The sequence below is a fragment of the Dipodomys merriami genome, unplaced genomic scaffold, assembly GCF_024711535.1.
Source record: "Dipodomys merriami isolate MVZ:Mamm:240054 unplaced genomic scaffold, mDipMer1.0.p SCAF_13, whole genome shotgun sequence".
In the NCBI taxonomy this organism is placed as follows: Eukaryota; Metazoa; Chordata; class Mammalia; order Rodentia; family Heteromyidae; genus Dipodomys; species Dipodomys merriami.
This window is the reverse complement of record NW_027202604.1, coordinates 7810510-7832875: the sequence shown is the minus strand read 5'-3', so window position 1 is coordinate 7832875 and position 22366 is coordinate 7810510. Positions and strand designations below refer to the sequence as shown.

General features: G+C 36.6%; 1 protein-coding gene across 13 annotated transcripts in view; it reads left to right on the top strand.

The window, feature by feature from the left end:
• The window catches only part of Tbc1d5 (TBC1 domain family member 5), a 476492-nt gene that overhangs the window by 420318 nt on the left and 33808 nt on the right, over positions 1 to 22366 (top strand). For 11 of the 13 annotated variants that reach the window (XM_070018657.1, XM_070018661.1, XM_070018651.1 and 8 more), the window contains 3 exons: positions 7081 to 7340; positions 12096 to 12161; positions 21953 to 22116. In XM_070018657.1, the coding sequence (XP_069874758.1) occupies positions 7081 to 7340; positions 12096 to 12161; positions 21953 to 22116 (490 nt within the window). The remainder of the gene's footprint in view (positions 1 to 7080; positions 7341 to 12095; positions 12162 to 21952; positions 22117 to 22366) is intronic. The other 2 variants (XM_070018665.1, XM_070018663.1) reach the window with 1 other exon arrangement.

Below are 22366 nucleotides of genomic sequence, written 5' to 3'. Positions count from 1 at the left end.
CCATTTGTTAAAAGGACCTTCTTTTTTTTCTATTGTAACAAATTGAATTCTTGATTGAAAATCAATTGACCTCATATTTACCAGTCTATTTATGGATTACCTATCTTTTTTTTTTTTTACTAACAGCTCAATTATGTAGCTTTTCAGCAAGTCTCAGGTATAGCCACATAATCCAATTTCATTCTTTCTCATTATTGTGTATATTTTAAGTCCTTTTCATTTCCAGATAAAGTTTTTAATCAACTTGTCAATTTTGACCAAAAACAGTATGGGAAACAGACTAGCTTAACATTAGTCAATTATCTAATGGATAATCATGGGTTGTCTCATCAATTATCTGTATTTTCAACTTCCAAGCAGAATCTTACAGTTTTTAGTATTGTTTAGGTCATATACTTTTTTAAATAAGAGAAATAATTTTCCCATTCTTTTTGTTGTTGATGTTGTTGTTATTTTGGTCAGTCCTGGGCTTGAACTCTGGGCCTGGGTGCTGTCCCTGAGCTCTTCAGCTCAAGGTGAATACTCTACCACTTGACACACAGTGCCACTTCGGTTTTCTGGTGGTTAATTGGAGATAAGAGTCTCACAGACTTTCCTGCTCAGGCTGGCTTTGAACCATGATCCTCAGATCTCAGCCTCCTGAGTAGCTTGGATTATAGGTGTGAACCACCGGTGCCTGGCAATTTTCCCATTCTTTGCATTTATCCTCTTCCTGTACCTACATTTTGAAAATGTGACTATTACCTTTTATGTACTCACATATTTCTTGTATTTCATAGGCTTCAATAACACTACCAAAAAGGTCCTAACAGTTACTTCTTGATACCTGCATTATTGCATCTGCTTCTAATTGGGGGAGAGGTGGAGGTGAAAAGGGAAAAACTCTCCACATGTGAGCATCTCTTCCAATTTGATGTGTTTTCCTCATAACTCATAACTCTGTTAGTGTACACTGTGATGACTTACTGGAATGGTTCATATTTCTCAGATACATAAGAACAGAAAAAAATACCACTTAAGAAATTGAAGCTTTACTATTTATTCCTATAGATACATCTTAAGAAGGGTCTAACAATTTTGTATGCTATGATTAGTATGATTGTTTAATAATGTAAGTTAGTCGTGTTCAAACCCAATTACGTAAGTTCCACAGCATAGCTGATCCCTACTCATTAATTAGTGCCAACCTTTTCATTGATAATGAGCACAAATTTCATTTTGTATATCATTGAAAAAAGTTAACTTGACACAACATATAAGAATTGTAGTCTTGCCAGGCGCTGGTGGCTGACGCCTGTAATCCTCACTACTCAGGAGGCTGAGATCAAAGCCAGCCCAGGCAAGAAAGTCTGTGAGACTCTTATCTCCAATAAACCACTAGAAAACTGGAAGTAGTGCTGTGGCTCACACGGTGGAGCACTCGCCTTGAGTTGAAGAGCTAAGGGACAGCGCCCAGGTCCAGAGTTCAAGCCCCATGACCAAGACACACACAAAAAATCTGCAGTTCCTTGAGACATGGAAATGAGATCATTTTCCAAGATAACAAACCTTGATTATGGCAAACAAATTTGAAGCTTGATGTGGTGGCATAATCTTGTAATCTCAAAACTCAGCAAGCAGGTTAAGATAGAAGAATCACAAGATTGAGGCCAGCCTATGCTATATAGTGAGAATGGCCTCGTGAAAAATGATATAAATGTCTTTCATTGAAGTATGTTTAACTCATCCAATTTCAAAATTACAGAATTAAGAAAAATGAAAAAATACATTTTATAGAATTTAAAGCTTTCAATTTCTGAAGTTTTAAGTATATTAACTATGAGCTTGGATGTTAGACTGATCTTAAACAATATCACAAATTTAACATAGAAGCTACAATCAGCTTAAGTAGTATTATATTACAACCCTGACAACTGTTTTAAATTTCTACATAGGAAATATATGACTATGAACCTAATTCACAGACTGGATAATTAATGACATATTGGTACAAAGAGGATATTGTTTTGTTTCAAAACCAAAGTTGTATGACTTTTTTTGTTGTTGGGGGAGGCAGTGCACTTTCCAAGTACTCTATTCTTTGCTTGTTTGGGGAGGGAGTGTACTTTCCAAGTACTCTATTCTTTGCACTTAAGAAACTCAGAGCCTCATGCTTGCTAGGCAGGTGCTCTGCTGCTTGAGCCATAGCCACACTCAGTTTTAATGAAGGACACCAGCTACACATACTAAGCTACATCCACTTCCAAATAAGTAGTGTCAATAGTTATATAAGCCAGGTTATAGTCTAATTTGTAGTTTTTGCAATCCTTTGGGGGAACAACAGAATAAATTTTCGCCGCTATTCTCATATTTCTGTTTTGACTCAGTAAAACAGGTAATATATTTAAACAAACCTAACCATCTGAAATTTAAAATATATCTAAATATATTTCTGTCAATAGGTGACACAAGAAGGACTGAGGAAAAAAGTTAATCTGTAATCATTTGCAAATGTAGCTTTAAATGCTTTTATTGGGAAGGAAAGAGAATGAAGAATGAGTGACTAAGTGCATGGATGAAGCACTCAGAAAACACAGGGAAAGAAATAATAAGAAAAATATAAATCAGAACAAAAAGATAATTAAAACTTAATTGGAAATTTATTATTTGACAAAACTATAGACAAACAACTAATAGGGATCTGTTACAAAAATTAAAAATAAACCAATCTAATATTTAATACCGTATTTAATATAAATGTATAGATAGAATGGAGACAAATAAGATAATGTCAGTATTTGAATACCAAGAGAAGAAAAGTTGTGGGGAGTTTTTATGAGGGTGAAAATAGGGTTTTTAAGCTTCAGAAAGGTTATAGAAGCTGAATGAAAACAGGCCAAGTCTGGCACTTCTGAGGTCCAGGAGACCCGAGAGTTCTTTCATAGAATGAGGACCTGAAGGCCAGGCTACAGAAGATCCTAAGAAGAGGTTAGTCAAGAAGCCCACATTTTCAGAATTTCAGAAGGAGCTCAACTATGAAGTCAGATCAGAGTTTCGTTGTTTGGGACAGATTCTTTGGCTCTTCAGAAAAACCCCTATTTCTACTGACTTTACCTGCTAAATTAAGTGGTTCTAAAAGTAAGTTCTTGGCACAATTTTAAAATACCATTTCTTATATGGTACTATTTTTAATAACAGTACTTAGAGAATAAGTGATGAAAGACTTTGATTATACAGAAATACATATGAGATTTGGTCTTCAATGACTTTACTCTGAGTTCTTCTTGCTATTGATTGTCACACTAACATTTCACTTTAATCACTGCTGCCCATCAGATCTGACAACTGCATTAATTTCCACATGATTTAGTAGCACATGTCGGAGCCACTGTTACCAATTGAAAGCAGCTTACTATATCTTGTGAAGAATTCTGCTAATCATATTTCACATCTAAATTAGGTAACTTTGATATAGAAACTATCACACCTGAAAAAAACAAGCAAAACTATGGACACCATGTTTTCCCTAGAAATGCACAATTTACAATTATTTTTATACTGAACATACTGTCACCTTTAATAATTGTTTTGAAAGGAAATTAACTTTCTAGAAGCTCTGAGTAATGGATGAGAAGGAAAATGGTTTTTTAACATTCAAAAAGGAAAACAGTGCTCATCTCTTTTTAAGAGCTATTCAGATGAAAAATTGCTTGGCATGAGCTTGATCTATATGTTTTTCATGGTTATTAGTAATGAAGATGCATTAACCATATTCTCTTGATAATACTTGAGCTGTGTCTTAGTACTTTTATCAACATAGAAATTGCACAACTGGCAATATGGGAATCTGAATAGTACATTTTTGTTTATAAAAAGGGGTAACAACATTATAACTTCTTCATATCTATGAGTTATGAATCTTGACTTGCAAACAAGCAAAACCAAAATGCAACCAATTGTCAGTATCATGTAGCTTTTCTTTCTGCAGACACACTCACAAGAAGTGGGAACACATGCAGGCTGCTGAACAAAATGTAATGCCAGAGGTGAATGTCTGGTTAATCTAGAATTTATGAGTTCTCTTCATTCCATTCATTGTTGTTTTTTTCTATCAGTAAACATGTATTGAGAACAAACTTTCTCTGTTGCTAACCTGTAGCGTCTGCAAATCAAGAACACGCTAACTCATTAGCCAGTAACTGAAAGCTGGGAAGGAGGTGGAGCATAACATTCTCTATCCTTATCTTCACATTTTCATAATTTTGGAAATGAATCCTTTTAAGATGGAACTTTAATATGAAAAGAACCATTTGAATTCTTTTCACACTTTATTAAGTTAGGAATGAATACATCTTTCTTTTATAAAGCTATATTCCAGCTTTTAGATTAGAATTTTTCTTTCTCAAAGTAATGTCAGTCCCCCTGTACCTAGCTTATAACATTAGGTAGTACCATTAGAGAAAACTAAAATGAAGATATGTAATGTTCTTTCCTTTCTTCATATAGTCATGGAGCACTTCTGTTTTAGACTGCTATCTAGTAGTGCCAAGGACATAACTGTCATAATAACTAGAATTTCCATGTAAGTGCTGCCAGATAGATCTGAGAGAGGGAAATGATAGTAAAATTCAACTTAACTAAAAATCACATAGAATCTTTTTCATTTTTATAAAAATGAATTTTGCTTAGTGATTTGGACAGTGAAAATACAAAATTTAGTATTGGCATGGGTTAAAAGTGGCTCCTACAAGTATTTGGTAAGCATCATTGTCTTCAAGATAGTAATCTCATAAGACATCACCAAGGAAGTGATGATTCATTTAAAAAAGTATTTGGTGCCCAATATTTGTCAGACCGAGTTGCCAGCAAACCATAGAAAGGGTGTGGGAAGCTGATAGTGACAGCATGGTAGAGTAAAACAAGAAAGAACCTTTCGGTCTATAATTCACAAGTCTTTGGTGGCCTAGAATGATTTTAAGGTAGTAGCAAAGAAGCTACAACCAGAGCTTAGTAGACCAAAAACTGGGGAAACAGAGTTATTCCAGGTTTTGAAAAAAAATCTGAATAGAGGGGTTGAAGATGTGGCTCAATTGGTAGAGCCCTAGCCAATGAATGAAAGTAGCAGATACCAATCCTGGTTGAAGGAAAGGAGGGAGGAAGAGAGGAAGGTAGGGAAGGAGAAAAGAAGGGAGGAAGAAGAGGAAGGGAGGGAGGAGGGAAATTTTGGAAAAGGAATGGTAATTGGATAAGAATGAAGGCTTAGAGAAACAACTAGAATGGACCCATACCCACTCACCACAGTTATATGGGAATGAAAATGGTAAAGTAGGAGAAAATGTCAGTCCAAGCAGGGGTTATACCATGGGGGAGGAACATACAAAGCAACAAAGAAATAATCTTATAACCTGCTTTCACTGTATTTGAGGTTGGTATAATTTGTGGAGGGGAAGGGAAAAAACAAATTGTTTAAATAGGGATACAGTTGGATCCATTGCAACAATGAGATGTACAAGTCGTTATGTGGAAAAACGAACTTTACAACTCTGGTGTGGGGGAAGGAAGATTGGGAGGGCGGGGGGGAGGATGGGAAGGGGAAACAGAGGAGGAGGCTACAATGCTTGATAAGAAATGTACTCATTATCTTGCCCATGTAATTGTAACCCTTCTGTACATTATTTTCATAATAAAAAAAGAGAAAAAAATATCAGTGCAGTAATGGAGCTCAGTAGCAACAATCTCAAAGGATGAGCTGAGATGTAATTCCAACCCCAAATGAAGAGACTGATCATGGCTAGGAGTAGGGACCCTTCTTCCATTATGACAGGGCAAAAGACTTAGACTGGAGGTAATGCAACTACCAGTTATAACAAATATTTTAAAGCACCTATAATGTGCTTAAATGACAGTATAGCAGAATTAACTAGAGAGACAAAAATCCTGCTGTCATGAAATTGTAAAATACATGTCAGATGATGAAAAGTGCTCTAAAAAATGAACTTGGGAAGCCGGGCAGGAGAATATGGAGTGCAGGAATAGAGGATGAAGGTAGATTGCAAGTTTATTGAATTGGGCACTCATAATGTAACTTTTAGGAACTTACTTGATAACTAAAAAATACTTATTTTTAAAATCTGAATATTTGCACCTATTACTCATAGGAAATCTATTCTTAGCCTCATTTCACAAGTGCCCTCTCTTGTGTCTCTAGGATTTACTAAGCCTTGTACCTCTCCTGTTAAAAAGTATGTATTTTTTAAACATACACTTATTCATCTGACTTCTTAACTAATGTATTTTATGGCCTGAATATGAAGTGACCGACAAAAAGAAAAAGAAAAAGAAAAACCACCTACTTGTTAAAAACTTAGTCCCCACCTCTTTGAGAGGTGGTTGTACTAGAATGGCTCTGACCTAATCAATGGATGAGTCCCTATGGATTCATAACATGATGGCATTATTGAGAAGTGGTAGAAAACAGGAAGTGAGACTTAGTTACAAGAAATAAGGAACTAGGGGCATGTCTTAGATATGGTGTATTTTGCCATGGCCCCTTCCCATCTTGGTCATTCTACTTCCTGGCCACCATAGAGTGAGCAGCTCTGCTCTGTCATATCCTTCCCACCATGATGTTTCAGCCTTACTTAGGCCTATTTAGGCCTCAAGCAGAAGAACAAGAAACTACAGACTGAAACTTCTAAAACCATGAGCCAAAGTAAAGCCTTGATTGATTATGTCAGGTATTTTGTCAAAGCACAGAAAGGCTGGCTAATGCAGTATATTTTCTTCAATACTATTCTATGATGTCTCTTTGGGGTATTTGCATCCTCAGAACCTAGCACAGTTATAAATGAGTGAGTGAAAGAAGGAAGTAATGCATAAATGACAGATTGTTTTCCTTGAACCATATCTTTAAGAGTCTCATTATTATTCTGTGGTTACATTACTTTTTTTTCTTACTTCATATAACTGACCTTGTACATGATCTTTTTCAAGGCATGGCAAGGTACGTTTTCTTACCAATTGAGTATGTCAAATATTACCATCCTCTGATTTCAACAATATCTCTCCATTGCATTTCTTTTTTTGTTCTTTATTTTACAGGAGCAATGCCAAAGGTGCTCCTCTGAATATAAATAAGGTCTCCAATAGCCTGATTAACTTTGGAAGAAAGTTGATTTCTCCAGCAGTGGCCCCTGGCAGTTCCGGTGGTCCTGGCCCTGGCCCTGGGGGCAGTAGTGGCAGCTCTTCCTCTGCTGTGAACCCTACCAGGACCCCCACAGAAGCAACAAAACATCATTTGCAGCAGCAACAGCAGCAGCGGCTAATGAAATCTGAAAGCATGCCAGTGCAGTTGAACAAAGGTAGGAAAGAGCACTGAGAAATTGAAAGAGCACAGAGCATAGTCTAGGATTCCCTCCGTGGGCGCTATAGAGTCAACCTCCCAGAAATAGAGGGGATTAATGAAAACTTCATTTTTAAGTTGGAATTTCAGATACTGTATTCTTTTTATTTAAGAACATTTTCTGAATTAATTGTTATGATATTTTTTAGCATTTGTATTCTAAAATACTTGCATTTTTGTCCTGTGGATGTTCATACTGTATAATGGTGTGTCTGGTCACAGCAGAACCTGAGATCAGTTGTCTGTGTTGTCTGTGACTTCAATCCTGATATGTCTGTGAGATGACTGCTGCTTTTCTGAGATAGAAAGCTCTAACACCATGGCCTTTACTAGTCATGGTGTTCAACAGTGCATCAGTGGCTCAAAGGAAGCGCGCACTGAGCTGGTGGTCTCTCATCCAGCTGCTCTACCTCTAAGGAATGCTACAAAGATCTCAAGCAGCCAAAAGTAAATTTTTGAGCCCATGAACTAAGAGTTGTTACCCTAGGATGTAAGAACAAAGGAAAGCGAGGAGGGGGCCTGACACACATCTCTGGTGAGGGCAGGCGCTGCTTCTGGTGGCACTCTTGCCCTTCTCAGTGCCAAGAAGCCCTTCTCTGTTTCAGGCCTTCTCCGCATCCCTCGACCTCATGCACCGATTCCATAAAGAGAGCCTTTAGATTCTTACTTAGAGCCTTACATTGTTATTTTTCACTTCAACATTCTGTGAATAGAATTGATTTCCACACTTCTTTTTAGTGGTGAGACTGCTAACTGTACTTTAGAAGCAAGAAGTAATAACATGAGAGCCGGAAATATACAAAAAACAATGCTAAGACCTCACAGAGCACAGCAGTTTGGGGCACATATCCTGCCCCAACTCTCATATCTTAAAGAGATCACCATGTCTCCTCAGCATAGTTTCTTAATGTTGACAATAACAATAGTAATACTGTCAGTAAGAAGACTTTAAACTATGATCTATTTATGCTACTTATGAACATTCTACCCACAATTATTACAAGTTTTACATATTGATATTTAAATTAAAAACATTAAATGGATATTATTGCAGTGATACAATTTAGTGAGTACAGTGTGTGTGTGCATGCATGTATGTCTGTATTTCTACACTGCTTACGTCATGTTACTGCTCCTTCCTATATTTGCATATATTTGCTATATTTCTTTGTCTATATGAAATATTAGACATCATATAATTAGTATTTAAATTTTTATTAGAATATTCAATATACCTTATGTGAGCATATCTCATTTAAAATTACTTTCCTCTTAACGTAGAACTGTCACACATGATTTAAAGAAAAGAAGACTTCAAATTATTAACATGTTGAAAATGTATTTTAATACCAGGAGGCATGCCCACTTCTAGAAAGAAATGAATGTTATTTTGTATATTTCCTAATTGTACTGTTTTATTGTTCTAAACAAATATGATTTCAATATTGCTTTGATAACAAGCTTTAGTCAGTTGTAATTCTAACTGATGGCAGGCAAATGAGTCAGAGAATCTCTTAATGCTGTAGCTTAAATTTTCTGAGGAACCAAGCCAAATGACTACAGAAATATAAAGTTGTGTCTCTAAGGAAATGTCAAGTATTAATATCACAGTAAGTGAGAAAGGAAGTGCATAGAGACTGAACAATTGATGAAAACGAAGTCCCCAGTTGTATGGAGACAACAGAGCACTTAGGCATTTGGAACATGAGCATCACTGGGGCATTTTTAACTGATCCTGCCCTAAAAGAAATTGGCCTTGTTTTGCAAATCTTCTGTATTTCTATTCTGGTTCATTTTCTCATGTCAGTCCACCAAACAGCAAAACAAACAAACAAACAAAAACCTTGTCTACCTTCATATTAAAGATAAATATTAGAGCTACATAAAGGTTTAAGTGAAATAAAGGGCAAAAGAGTAGTTTACAGAGTTACAAAAGAGTGTGCTTTAATCCTCTTCCTCTTTCCACCTGCTGATGGGCTCTCAATGACAGCTGCAGAAGCTCACTATTTCCTTACCCTCAAAAAAAGAGGTTTGAACTGATCCCTACAGTCTTCTGGCCTTAAATCCATGGTTCTTGGTGAAAAATCCATTCATAAATTTTCCAATGTAGACATCAGTCTCTCTCCCCCGCCCCAGTACTGGTGCTTGAACTCAGGACCTCAAGCTCTTGCTTGGCTTTTTCACTCAGGATAGCCATGGCTCTACCACTTGAGCCATACCTGCAGTTCCTGCTTTTAGCTCGAATAAACTGGATGCAATAGTCATACAGATTTTCTCAGCTGATTTTGAACCAAGATTTCAAAATCTCAGTCTCCTGAAGCAGCAAGGATTATAGGCATGAGCCAATAGTACTTGTTCCTTTTTTTTTTTTTTTGGCAGTGGTGGTGGTGGTACTATAGTTTGAACTAAGAACTTAGCGCTTGCTTGCTGGGCTACTTGAGTCACTACACCTCCAGCCCTACTTTCCCCTTATTGTTATGGAGATAGAGTCTCTCAGATTTTTCTGCCTGAGGTGGCCTCAACCACAGGTGAGACCTCAGCCTCCTTAATAGCTAGGATTGAAGGCATTAGCCACCAGTGCCCAGCTCCACATTGATTCTTGATACTACCATTTCCTGCGGTTTTTCACCAGATCAACTCACTGGCGAATCTGCAGACCTGGCAGCTAAGATCAGTGAACATAGTAGCCTATCAGGGGGCCCTTACTAGAGATGATTTAGAAGTATTTCTGTGGTCATGTACTTAGGGCCTTTGAGGAAAGATAATGCAGTAGTCTCTTTAGTGTGCTGACCTGGAAATTTTGTATGCTATTTGATAAAGTGGCTGTAAAAATGAAAGTGCTATGGCTTTCATAGATTACTGATATTTGTATTTATAAGGTAGAAGTTGTGTTTCTAACCCAAATTTCTGCATTTGTTATTCAGAGTACATGGTGTAGTTTGTGTACTTGTTGGAGTGGGATGGAGAGGAAAGAAGAGGCAGTACAGTTATTCCTCACCATTTTCTTGGTGGCCCTTAAAGTGAGTTTTTAGTCAAGTACAGTAGTTCACAACTATAATCCCAGCTACTCAGGAGATTGAGACCCACTGGATTGTGCTTTGAGGCCAAGCTAGGCAAAATGTTAACAAGACTTCATATGAGCAAGCAAGCTGGGCATGACAGAACACATCTGTAATTCCAGCTATGTGCAGCATATAGGTAGGAGGATCATGGTCCTAGGCCAGCATGTGACCCTACCTGAAATAGAAATGGCTGGCCATCTAACACATGGTTCAAGTGACCTAATGAGCAAATGCAAGGCCCTGAGTTCAAATCCCAGTACAAAGAGAAGGAAGGGAGGGAGGAGAAAGGGAAGAAAAGAATGAGGTTTTTTTTTTACTCTCTACCAATACAGTAAGAGATGATCTAGAATTAGCAGAGTAAAAGGAACAATAGGTATAGAACTGAAATTTTCTTTGCAAAACATGCCTACAGAGGTAGGTAGGCCCACCATTTATCAGTGAATTCAGAGTTCAAAAATTTATTTAAAAATTAATTACAAAAATTCTGGTCCTGACCATTTGTGCTAGAAATTGCCTCCACTTCCTATATATACATTTTGCTTTAGTTACAGGGGAATATAAATGTACTGTTAATTGATGGGGATGATACAATTACAGCTGAGCTAGCCATGCTATAATTGTAATAAGTAGCCAGAACACTGAAAGCATATTGTTTAATTCAAAGCTGTGTGGGTTGTTGTTTTTTTAAACTATTGTATGTATCATATAAAAGCTAAAAAGGATGCAAGTATATTAATCATAAATTATCAAACATGAAAAATATGGTACCTTAAAAATAAAAAGCTTGTTCTCTTGTTAATCTCAAGACAGCACTGTCCTTTATATGACATATATCCCAGAGGGTTGTTCTGTTGACAGTGACTATGCCCGATGTTCAATTCTGTCATCCAGGAGGGAAACTAAAGAAACAAAAGGTCTTCCTTCTAAGCATGGGTGGGTGCCCCTCAGACTCTTCCTGGGGCTTTTTACTGTGCTCTCCATCTTTTCTGGGAGTTTAATGTACTCTTTTTCTGTTTCCTTTATATTTCCTTTCTTATTCCTTTTTAATTTAAGCATTATTCTGTTTCAGCATTTACTACAGGACCAATTTGTAAATGAAGTCTTGCCTTCTAATAGGTATATCAAGTTAAGAATGTGCAGTGCACAGATTTACATGTTAATATTTATAAGTACATGTGGTGAAATCTTTTTATTATCTAATTGAAATCAGAACTTATTTAGGTCTTAGAAAGTTTCTTTAAAGTTTAGTTAAAAATTAATTTTGTGTAACATAGGAAGAAATGAACTTCAGAAAGAATACTTACTAATAAATGCTGTATTACTTTGGGATAAGAAGTCTTCATTAAAAAGATATACAGTACTATCATGAAATCTGCTTAGAAAAATCTTTTTATTGCTGAAGGTTCTTGAAATCGAGTATATTAGGAATTTATTTGTTCATATTTAAGAAAAACAAATACAGAAACTTCATAGGAAACATTCTTTTAAATTATTTTATTTAAAATATATTCATTAATTTTTCTCAACTTTTGTTATATTTCTTGTATTATTTTATTAATTCTACATAAATATTGCAACATGGAGTATGAAAGAAGTTTAAAGTTGGCTATTTCATTTTATTAAATCTAATTATTTTTTCTTGCGAAATCTAGGCGATGTAGTTACAGGAAGTGATGCTCAGGTTTCTGTTCCTGCCCAGACTCTAACTGACCTCCAAGGTACAGTTACCATAGTAGCATTCCCTCCCTTCCTTTCCCCTTCCTTTACTTCTTTCTCCTCTCTCTCCCTCCACACCTTTCCTAAGTATTGTTCTTCCAAAGGTCCGGTTTCCCTGTTGCCCATCTCCATTCATTCATACCATGTATCACTCCACTGCTATTGCTTAGCCACTGAGGGGCACTGTTGTGTAGATAAAAAACCCTCGAGTCATACCTTGATGATGCTAATTTGTATTAAACATACACAACCCTCTTTCCTTGAAAAATACAATTCACCCTGTATTTATGGTTATTTTAACATTAAATTTTGTAGGGTATCTGACAAAGTGTTCTTTTTGTTGCAAAGGTACTCTGAGACGTTCGGCTTGTTCTGAGATGGGGCAATTTATGTGCTATGATTAGCCATCTTTGACCTTAAAAATTACAAAATGATTTGAAATGCTTTTTAAGTATAGCTGCCTTTGTATTATGAATTATCTTAACACAAAGTATGTTATAGTTAATTCCCATTTATAGTCACTGGCAGTGATTTACAATAATAAGAGAATCTTTTGATATAGTCATTTGTTCAAAAGGTAGAAGAAAGTGTTTATTATGAAATATAAAAAATGGCAATGTATTTTCATTACTTCCATGGAATCTTAATATATATTTAAGGTTGCTGCATTAATCTTTTATTATAGTTTTGTAGCTGAAATGGCCAGAGATGTCTCTGTTAAACAGAAGCCTTGACTAACTGAATCTTCCATTCAAATCCAGACTAAAGTGATAGCAATATAGTATTAAGATTCATTTCACAATTTCCTTATAGTACTCATATAGTACAGTTATCTAGTAGGGTTAAATACTTTACAGAATCCCTTCCACCTTAACAGACACCAAGTAGAAGCATTCATTTAGTCAGCAAGTATTAGCGAGTGCCAGCTCTGTGTTCATTGGTCCCTTGCTTCTCCACCTCACCAGCTCACTTGGGCTTCTTTGGCTTTAGATGAGCCATTTAGGCCTGTGCAATAGGGAACCCGCTCTTTTTTTGTATCCCTTGGCCTCTCACACTGTCAGAGAATGCACGAACAGCTCCAAATGAACAGCTCTCAGTCTGTGACAATGATGAGACAGTGAGATGACACCTACCCTGATTTAGAAGAAGTCACTCTGTGTTTTCCAGAAGAGTGCCAAAAAGCAAGCAGAAGTAGATGTAAACCAAACTGTCAATAGTGGCAGCAAAACATTTCTTACCCGTGCTGAATAATAATATTAGAAGTTGGTACATTTAATCAGAGATTTCAAAGCTATTATAGTCTTCTCTACAGTATTTCAGAAGTAAAGATATTTTTTAATTTCAGGGAAATTAATCTATTGTCTTAAGTTTTCCCAAGTTTCTTTTTTCAAAGTAATAAAGCAAATTTGAAGAAATAAAACCAACGCTTCCAATAATTCTTTGATTATATAGTCTTTTTTCATAAAATTCGATGTTATCTTCTCACTGTGTAATACATAGTAGTTTTAATTTTTTAAGTAAAAACTGACTATAAAGTGAGATTCCATTATTTAGATCAGTAAGTAATTTTTACAAAGGTATGAGAAAGGTGTCTTTTATCAGGCAATGTCGGTTGCAGTCACAAAAACATGTCATATAAAATTTATTTTTTGACAATTTATTCCTATGGATTTAAAATGAGTGTAGATTTCTTAATTAACATAAACATCCTTAAAAAAGCATAACAGAAATGTCCCAGTGAAGATGACAAATAGAAAATTGCTAGTACAAAGAGAAGGAGGTCAAGTCAATAAGAGTAGGAGGCTGAAAAGATATCATTCACACCCTAGACATGGGCCACTTTTCAGTCTACTGAAATTGTATTCCTTTCCTAATAAACTTTTCTATCAGTAAAAGAAAAAAGAAAGAAAAGAAAAAGCAAAGGAGAGAACTCCTACTCTTCCTACTCCTAGGAGTGAAGAAGGCACCAAGCAACCAAAACACTTTCCTTGTAGATGTGCCATGTGCCAAGCTTGTTGTGAATTGGTTCTCTTGAAGCACAGCAGAGGCCCGCTGTGTAATCACATGAAGGCAGAGAAGTGGCTTACAGGTGAAATAAATTTGCTAGGGAATACCCATTCCAAAATACATTGAATGCATGAGTTGATTTTAGACTATGAACAAGGTCAGAGTTTGTCTTTAATTTTAAGAGCTTTATTTCACTTTTAGGTCACAGTATAGCGCAGTTGACAATTTGACATAGCTGAACATGAGCATACCTTTGAATATAGCTCTATCACTGCCTTGTGTAACCCAAGGAACTTATTTGTGAAAAGAGAATTGAGGCTAGGCATGCCTATAATCCCAAATACTTGGGAGGTAGTGATCTAAAGGACTGAGGTTTAAAGAATCCCTGTAAGAAATTAGTGAGACTTCATGTTAATCAGTAAGCCAGGCATAGGGACACATACCTTCCCTCACAAGTAAAGGAAAGCTGAATGTGGAAGGACTGTGGCATGAGACAAGCCCTAGGCAAAAACAGAAGACTCTACCTAAAACATAACTAAGCAGACTAAAGGAAATAACTAAAGGACTGGGCCATGGCTAAAGGGTAGAACACCACTCAGCAAGCACAAGGCCCTGATGGGGTACGTGAATATGAATGAATGAATATGAGCAGCTACTCCAGGATTTGTTATAGAACATACTCCTCTATTCCCTAAAATGAGGGCTCTATGCTGCTGCTTACGCAGGTAGTGGTAGTAATGTGAGCCATTCTGAAGTTTCCTCAGATGTTCAGGCATTTAGACTTCAGTCGTCAGACTAGCGAAAGTATATTTCACAGACTTTAAGTATAACCTGCTTCTGTTTACTCTCCTGGCACCAAGACATCTGTCTGTGCTGAGTAGACACTGGCCTTCTTACTGTCACTCATGTCTTCTAGGTAACAAACTGTTACTGAATAGTGGCCAGCTGCCTCATGCTTAAAGCCAAGTCAAGGGTAGTTCTGTAATCACAGCACTGAGGTTCCCTGCTTTCCCCTTTCACTCTCCTGTGCTCTGCCTCCACACTAAGGCCCCTGTAGTCCTTTGGTCCCCTGTATTCCATTCCTTCAAGTGGCTTCATGTATATTGACTATTTAGGAATATAGTCTAGCATCTGTCCGTTTTCCATTGAGTTGTATGAGAAAAAAAGCCATGAAAATATGGAACATACTAGAAGCTCAATAAATATTCCCCTTCCTGTTTCCTTGGTAATCAAGACTCCTCATTGATGTTTAAAAGGCTCTTGAAAAATAACCTTTATTGAAGTATGAACCTTTATGAAATACATAATAAAACCATTAGATGTTTCAAAAAGGGAAATTTTAAGAATGAAATTTGTAATATACCTAGACACCCAAGCAGGGTTTTTTTGTCAAGTTAGAATAAAGCCACTCGTCCTATGCAGACACAGCCCACATCAGGGCATACAATTTAACAAGAAGAATATAGCCTGGATGTCAGCACCTCTACTAGGCAGCCATATGTGGGGTATATGTGGTAGTCTGTGCCTGCAGCCAGTTTGGTGAAGTCTGGATTAATGAGAAATTATCCCACCCAGTTAATAATCCCACTGAGAAAGAAAGAGCCTTGGTATAGCTATGAAGCTGCCTGCTATATTAATCTACTCTCATTGTCCGCTTAGAACATGCAGCAACTTAGAGATAAGAACTATAAAACAAGGATGGTCAGAGACTTGTTCAAGACCACACATCAGATGCCAACTGGGCTCAGACTATGCTACGTGTAGTGACCCACTGGGCATTAGCTTGAGAATTCTACCTTATAAACATCTCTGAAATCTACCTCCATAGCTGAGGTTTAATCCTTTTAATCTCCTCTGGCCAATTCAACATGTGCCTCACCCAACCATCCTTGTAATCCTTATGCTGCTTTTGTGCTTAAAATCTGTAGTAACTCTCATCATCTGCCATTGTGACAAAGGCCAGACCCCTGTACAGGAAACCGAGTGAGCACCTCTTGATATGGCTGTTCCTATTTGTGCAGCCTCATTTCCTTCTTTCTTCCTTCCCCAAAACCAGGTATCCAAGAAGGAGACTGAATTCACACTTAAATTATGAGTAGCTTTTAGAAAGAATTTGATTCTTTATTTCTTCCCACCTGCCCCAAATATTAAAATTCTCACAAATGAACAAAAAAAAACCCACTCTGTTGGATTTAATCATGTTTTACAATTTCATATTTGGTTTTATTTTGATTTACATGTTGATGGCAAAGGAGCACCAAAGGTTTTAATCAGATGTTAACAGTCATGTGAATGCCTGTGTAAATACTATGTCATCTACTAGAGGTGCTCTCCCTGAGCAGCCTCCACCACCACCACATGCCCCTTGGGGCTTTAAGAGTTTGCTCACTTCTCTTATGGCCTTACACTCACAAAGTGCTGTTGTTTTTTCACCTAGAATTCTAGGAAAGTGTTTGTATATGTCTTCATTTCTCTTGTACTCCATTTTGGGAGTTTCTGTTGTGATCCTCAGTCCATCTCCAGTGCCTGGCAGAGTTTCCATCAGTCTCCATAGGGCTTATTTCCTGCTCCTTCCCTGCTGGTTAGTTATGAATAGCAGATTTCTTGCATACACTCCTGAGGTGGCTTAAGAATGGCCTTTGTTCCATATTTTAGACCACATTACAATATAAAATAGATGTCCTCAGTTAGAAAGCCCAAGAACCAAAGCATGAGATTTGTAGGTAGGAAATTTATTCTGGAGTGTCCTGTAGAGTAATACCTAGGGAATGAAAGAGGCCCCATTAGGTAGGTGGGAAACAGGGTAGAGCTGGCATGCACAGCTATTCTTTGTCAATTCAAAGCAGCCACTAGATTGGCATCATACCCCAGGCAAATGTCATGACCTTGGCCAGGGCAACTCCTTCCATCTGAGGGCAGTTTTCAGAAATGCGCTCAAAAGAGCTACCAGCAACCAATATTGCCAGCAAATGGCAAGTAACTATGTTAGTCCTAAAAAGATAGAATACTACAACAATATATTTAAGAATACATTGAATTATGTCTCTAAGAATGATAAATGTAATATAAAAATATTTCATGTCTCTATCAATCAAAAACTCAACAAGGTACATGCAGAGTCCCTTTGTGGCTTCTGATTTCCAAGCAGCTGGGGACTGTCCAGGAAAACTCTGAATGAAGCCACATCCACTTACCCAGTGTGCCTCCCAGATGCCATATTCTGTTTGGGCTAAATACAAACAGGCAGGAAAGTCAGAACATTCAGAATATTCTAGGTGTGTGTGTGTGTGTGTGTGTGTGTGTGTGTGTGTGTGTGTGTGTGTGTGTGTGTGTGTGTGTGTGTGTGTGTGTGTGTGTGTGTGTGTGTGTGTGTGTGTGTGTGTGTGTGTGTGTGTGTGTGTGTGTGTGTGTGTGTGTGTGTGTGTGTGTGTCCCCATCCTAGGGCTTGAACTCAGACCCTGCTGTCCCAGGCAGGAAAGTCAGAACATTCAAAATATTCACTGTGTGTGTGTGTGTGTGTGTGTGTGTATGTGTGTGTGTGAGTGAGTGTGTGTGTGTGTGTGTGTGTGTGTGTGTGTGTGTGTGTGTGTGTGTGTCCCCATCCTAGGGCTTGAACTCAGACCCTGCTGTCCCAGAGCTTTTCTCTCAAGACTAGCACTCTACTGCATGAGACACAGCTCTTCTTCTGGCTTTTTAGGGTAATTTGCTAGAGATGAAGAGTGTCACAGACTTTCCTGCCAGGACTGGCAATCATCAGATCTCATCCTTCTGAGTAGCTAGTATTACATGCATGAGCCACCAGTGCCCAACAGTCTTAGGGCTTTTTTTAAAAATGTCTCCAGGTGCATTGTCCTCTTTGGGAACATGGTTCACTTACTCTGTTTTCTTACAATGTAAATGTACCTGTTCCCAAAGAATTCAAAAGTGTTAGTACCCTAATTTCTATAGTTGAAAAAATATATTTTTCAGAGTTTTAAGTGAAGTATAGGCTGTTCTTTATTGATACTACCATTTATTTGAAATTTGATAATTCAGAGAGAAATCCTCATAAAAGCTGCCCTTAGTATTCACTGAAAAGTTAGTGTGTTGAGCAGAATAATAGCTGCAACAGGAACCTGGAGGCTACTGCTCCTCAAGAGAGCACATTGCTCTCAATTCCTTCTCACAGGTAAAAACATAAGCTAATTTATTAAATGATGTCACAGCAATCATAAAATATAACCTGGGTTGTGTGAAAATATTTAAACATTTAAACTGTTTATAGGTTTACACTTGTCCTGTCCCCTATGATATTTCCTAGGCACAGGCAAACACTAAACATTTAAAGTCTATTATACATGAATATTAAAAGTGTTTGCAATTTTGAAAGCTAAGAATAAAACTAAAATGCATCATTTTAAAACAGTATCAACTACGTGTTGTGATATTTAGATATGTTGGGTTAAATATTAAAATTAATTTCACCTTTCCACCTTCTTCTTAAGTATCAATATTAGAAAATCTAAAATAATATATATGGCTCCTATTATGTTTTATAAAGCAGCAGTCCTGCTCAGATATTCCAAATTGGTAACAGAGCAGACCTATAGCTAGGCTTTCCTAACAGGTAAGCTAGTACTCACCATAATCCCTGTCCTTAGGTAGGTATGGATTTTAATGGCATTTTACTTACATAGTACAGATTTCATATGACTGGATTAGATATACACAGATCTCTAATGCATACCCCCTATCTGGGTTTAGAAAATATTCAAAGCAACTAAAATTATATAACATTTGATAAGAAACAGACCAAGGGATAGATGAGTGAAGAGGGGAAGGTAGAAGGAAGAATGTCATAACATTGAATGCATATCTCATGAAACTAGGAAAATTGAGGGGAAGAGTTGAGCTGGAAGGGATGGGAAAGAATGATAAAGGGGGTGATACTTATCAAGATTCATTGCACTTATTAAATGATTTGTTGAATCAGTTTGCACAACTAAAGATTATAAAAGTATTCTTTAAAAGATTTGATAGATATTTATAAAAGTTCATAAATTTTCATTTTAGAACAAAATAAGGAAAAAAGTTTTAATAATCCACATAATTCTTTCTCCAAGGGCATAACAAAATTTAAGTGATTCTACCTGGAACTTTCGATTTAAACTATAATGCCAAATGTTGAGCATTTAGAGATCACTAGTAGAAGTGATCATTGAAGGGTTAATAAAGAAATTTTTCCATAGCTAATAATAAAAATAAAGATTGGCCTAGATAAAATAATCAGGCAGGTATCATGAAGGAGGGGGGAAAAAAGAACATTCCTAGGAAGCCCACAGAGGAGGGAACTGTGAAAGTTCCCCGATGTGATCAAAAAACAAAAAACACATCAGGTTGTTTATATGATAACCACAAGATAGACATCAAACATATGAAACTGAGAGCCTGAATATGGGAATTAGTTTTCAGTCTATGGAACAGTTGTTTTGAACTAAATTCTTACTCAAACAACCTAGCATTCGATGAGAATATGAAAAACACATTAAAGATCTGCCATCAGATCCACTTCCCTCCTCATTCCTAAGCATCTGTTTTATACATGTCCTCCACCTTTTGTAACTGTAAGACCAATTTTCTTAAATTAACTTCTTAAATTAAAAATCAGGCAATTTTGAACATTACAAATATTTTAGAAGTCTGTGTCAATGTCTAAAAAAGATTAATAATATTCCAAGCACCAAAACCTTAAGAGACTGAGATAAAATGATGCTTGGTAGAAATACGATTATTAGAAAATAAAGATGGTAGAATGAATTTTCTATATAATTCAGGAAGATAGAAAAGGAACAGGAAAGGATGTCCAAGAAAGTAAATACACAAATAAGGATAGAAGAGATTGTCAATGTATAAAACAGATTATGTCAGAGAAACCAAAAACAGTGGTCTAATCCCACATTTAGCATAGCTAACCAAGAATGGAACCTTACCATAAGAGACAACTATTTACAACTTAAGAAGTTGAAAATTGGAACCATGTATTCAGCCCTAAGGTTCATATTTGCTTTCTTGCTTCTAGAAAGCCCTTTTTTTCTGGGTCTGTTTCTCTACAAAGGTAGCAATGCCAGGTCAAGTCCTCATGCTTTAACTGTCTCCTTTGCTTCTCAATCACACCTCTTTGTACATAGTTCTGTATTCCTTTTCTACCTTAAGGATTCTTGTTGGGACTGGCCAATCCTAATAACCCCAGCAAGATACTCTTTCATCTCATGGTCAATAATCTTAACTCAGACCTGCAAGGTCTCTTTTGTCATCTCCACAGGTTCTGGGAACTAAGGATTGTTTTGTCTTATATGTGTTTTGTTTTGTTTTTTGCCAGTCCTGGGGCTTGAACTCAGGGCCTTGGATATTGTTCCTGAGCTTTTGGCTCAAGGCTAATGCTCTCTTATTTGAGCCACAGCTCCACTTCTGGCTTTTTGCTGATTAATTGGAGATAAGTGTCTCACAGACTTTGCTGCCCAGGTTGGATTTGAACCATGATCCTCACATCTCAGCCTTCTGAGTAGCTAGGATTATAGACATGAGCCACCAGCACCTGGCTTATCTGTGGTCTTTTATGGGATGACCTGACCCAAGGAGAAGTAGAAATCCCTAGAAATTAACAGCAAAAAAATCCATCCCCCAAAAATCATAACAATGATGACTTTAAAAAGTTGCTAGCCTTAGCAACAATCTTAAACATATATGACCCAAGGACAAATTAATTCATATATATACATATATATGTATATGTTTAGAAAGAAATGTCATGTTTTCATTTTATTTTGTGAGAAAGCCCTATTTTTATCAAGCAAAATACTTTGGCATCTTAAGTGTATCCTCTGTTCTATGAACTTGTGGAGGAACTTGATATCTAAAGTTGAGCAAATATTCCTATTGTTTTACCTTCAAAGACTTTGAAAACAACAGACTTCATAGAAGAATAGGCGAAATTCATGAAAGGAAAAACCTAGATTTATAATAATTGTCTTTATTATGACCCACTATTCACCTGAAGAAATATCTTTCTAAACAGGATTATCAGAATTCAAAAGCTTGAAAACCAATAGCCTTGCCAACCCTCTCTTACTTATGCGTGCGCACGCACGCGCACTCACACACACACACTCACACACACACACACACACACACACACACACACTCACACACACACACACACACACGGATGTTTTCCAGAATTTAGGAGGAACTTCATCCACTTGAAAACTAGAGCTTCAGGGAGGCCTGGTTCAGATGGTAGAGCACCACAAGAGGCCCTAAGAGCCAGAACCTTATTTATTCATTTCTAGATTTTGCAGTAGGTTGAGGGTTATTATATATCTATTTAACAGTTAAAGAATTTTCTTCTGAAAAACTGAGAAAGATTTATATTTTTTAAAATCTTAAGATCTTTCTAATATATAGTATAGTAAGTTCTGTTTCTATAATTCAAGGATGATTGCACTAGGCGAAATTCATGCATTTAATTACTGATTTGGGAAAAATAGATTTTTAGGGTTTTTAATTGTATATAGACTTTAGCAAAAATTGCATGTAGAGAGCTATAATGATACTTTATTTTTTAAAAAAAAATTAATGTTCATTTATTATATAAAATGCATACATTTGAATACTGTAAAGAATCTTTATGTTAAAAGTATAAACAAACTGGTATAATATTTGGTTGTTATTTATTAAACCCAGTCGATTCAATGCCTTGTTAAAAAAAATCTGGTGTTTCATTATTGCTTCTGAACTTTCTTTACAGGGCAAAATTCTAAAAACATCAGTTCATCTCCAAGCATTGAGAGTTTACCCGGAGGAAGAGAATTCACGGGCTCGCCACCTTCCTCTGCTACCAAAAAAGATTCCTTTTTCAGCAACATCTCCCGCTCCCGCTCACACAGCAAAACTATGGGCAGAAAAGAATCTGTAAGTATTTAAGATAGGTTGTTTTTATCCTTTATTTCCCACTAGTGTGCTGATTTATGAGAGCTTTTCTAAGTGCCTGGCTTTAAAACACTCTCTACCCTCCTGTGAACTAAAACATAACTTTATTGAAAGTATTTTATCATAATGTTACGTAAATACTCTGTAAAACTGGAAAAGTGGTAGCATCAGTTTCAATAAGTGGAATTTCTCAAGTCCCTTTTTTTTGTATTCTATATATGCCTTTCTAAGT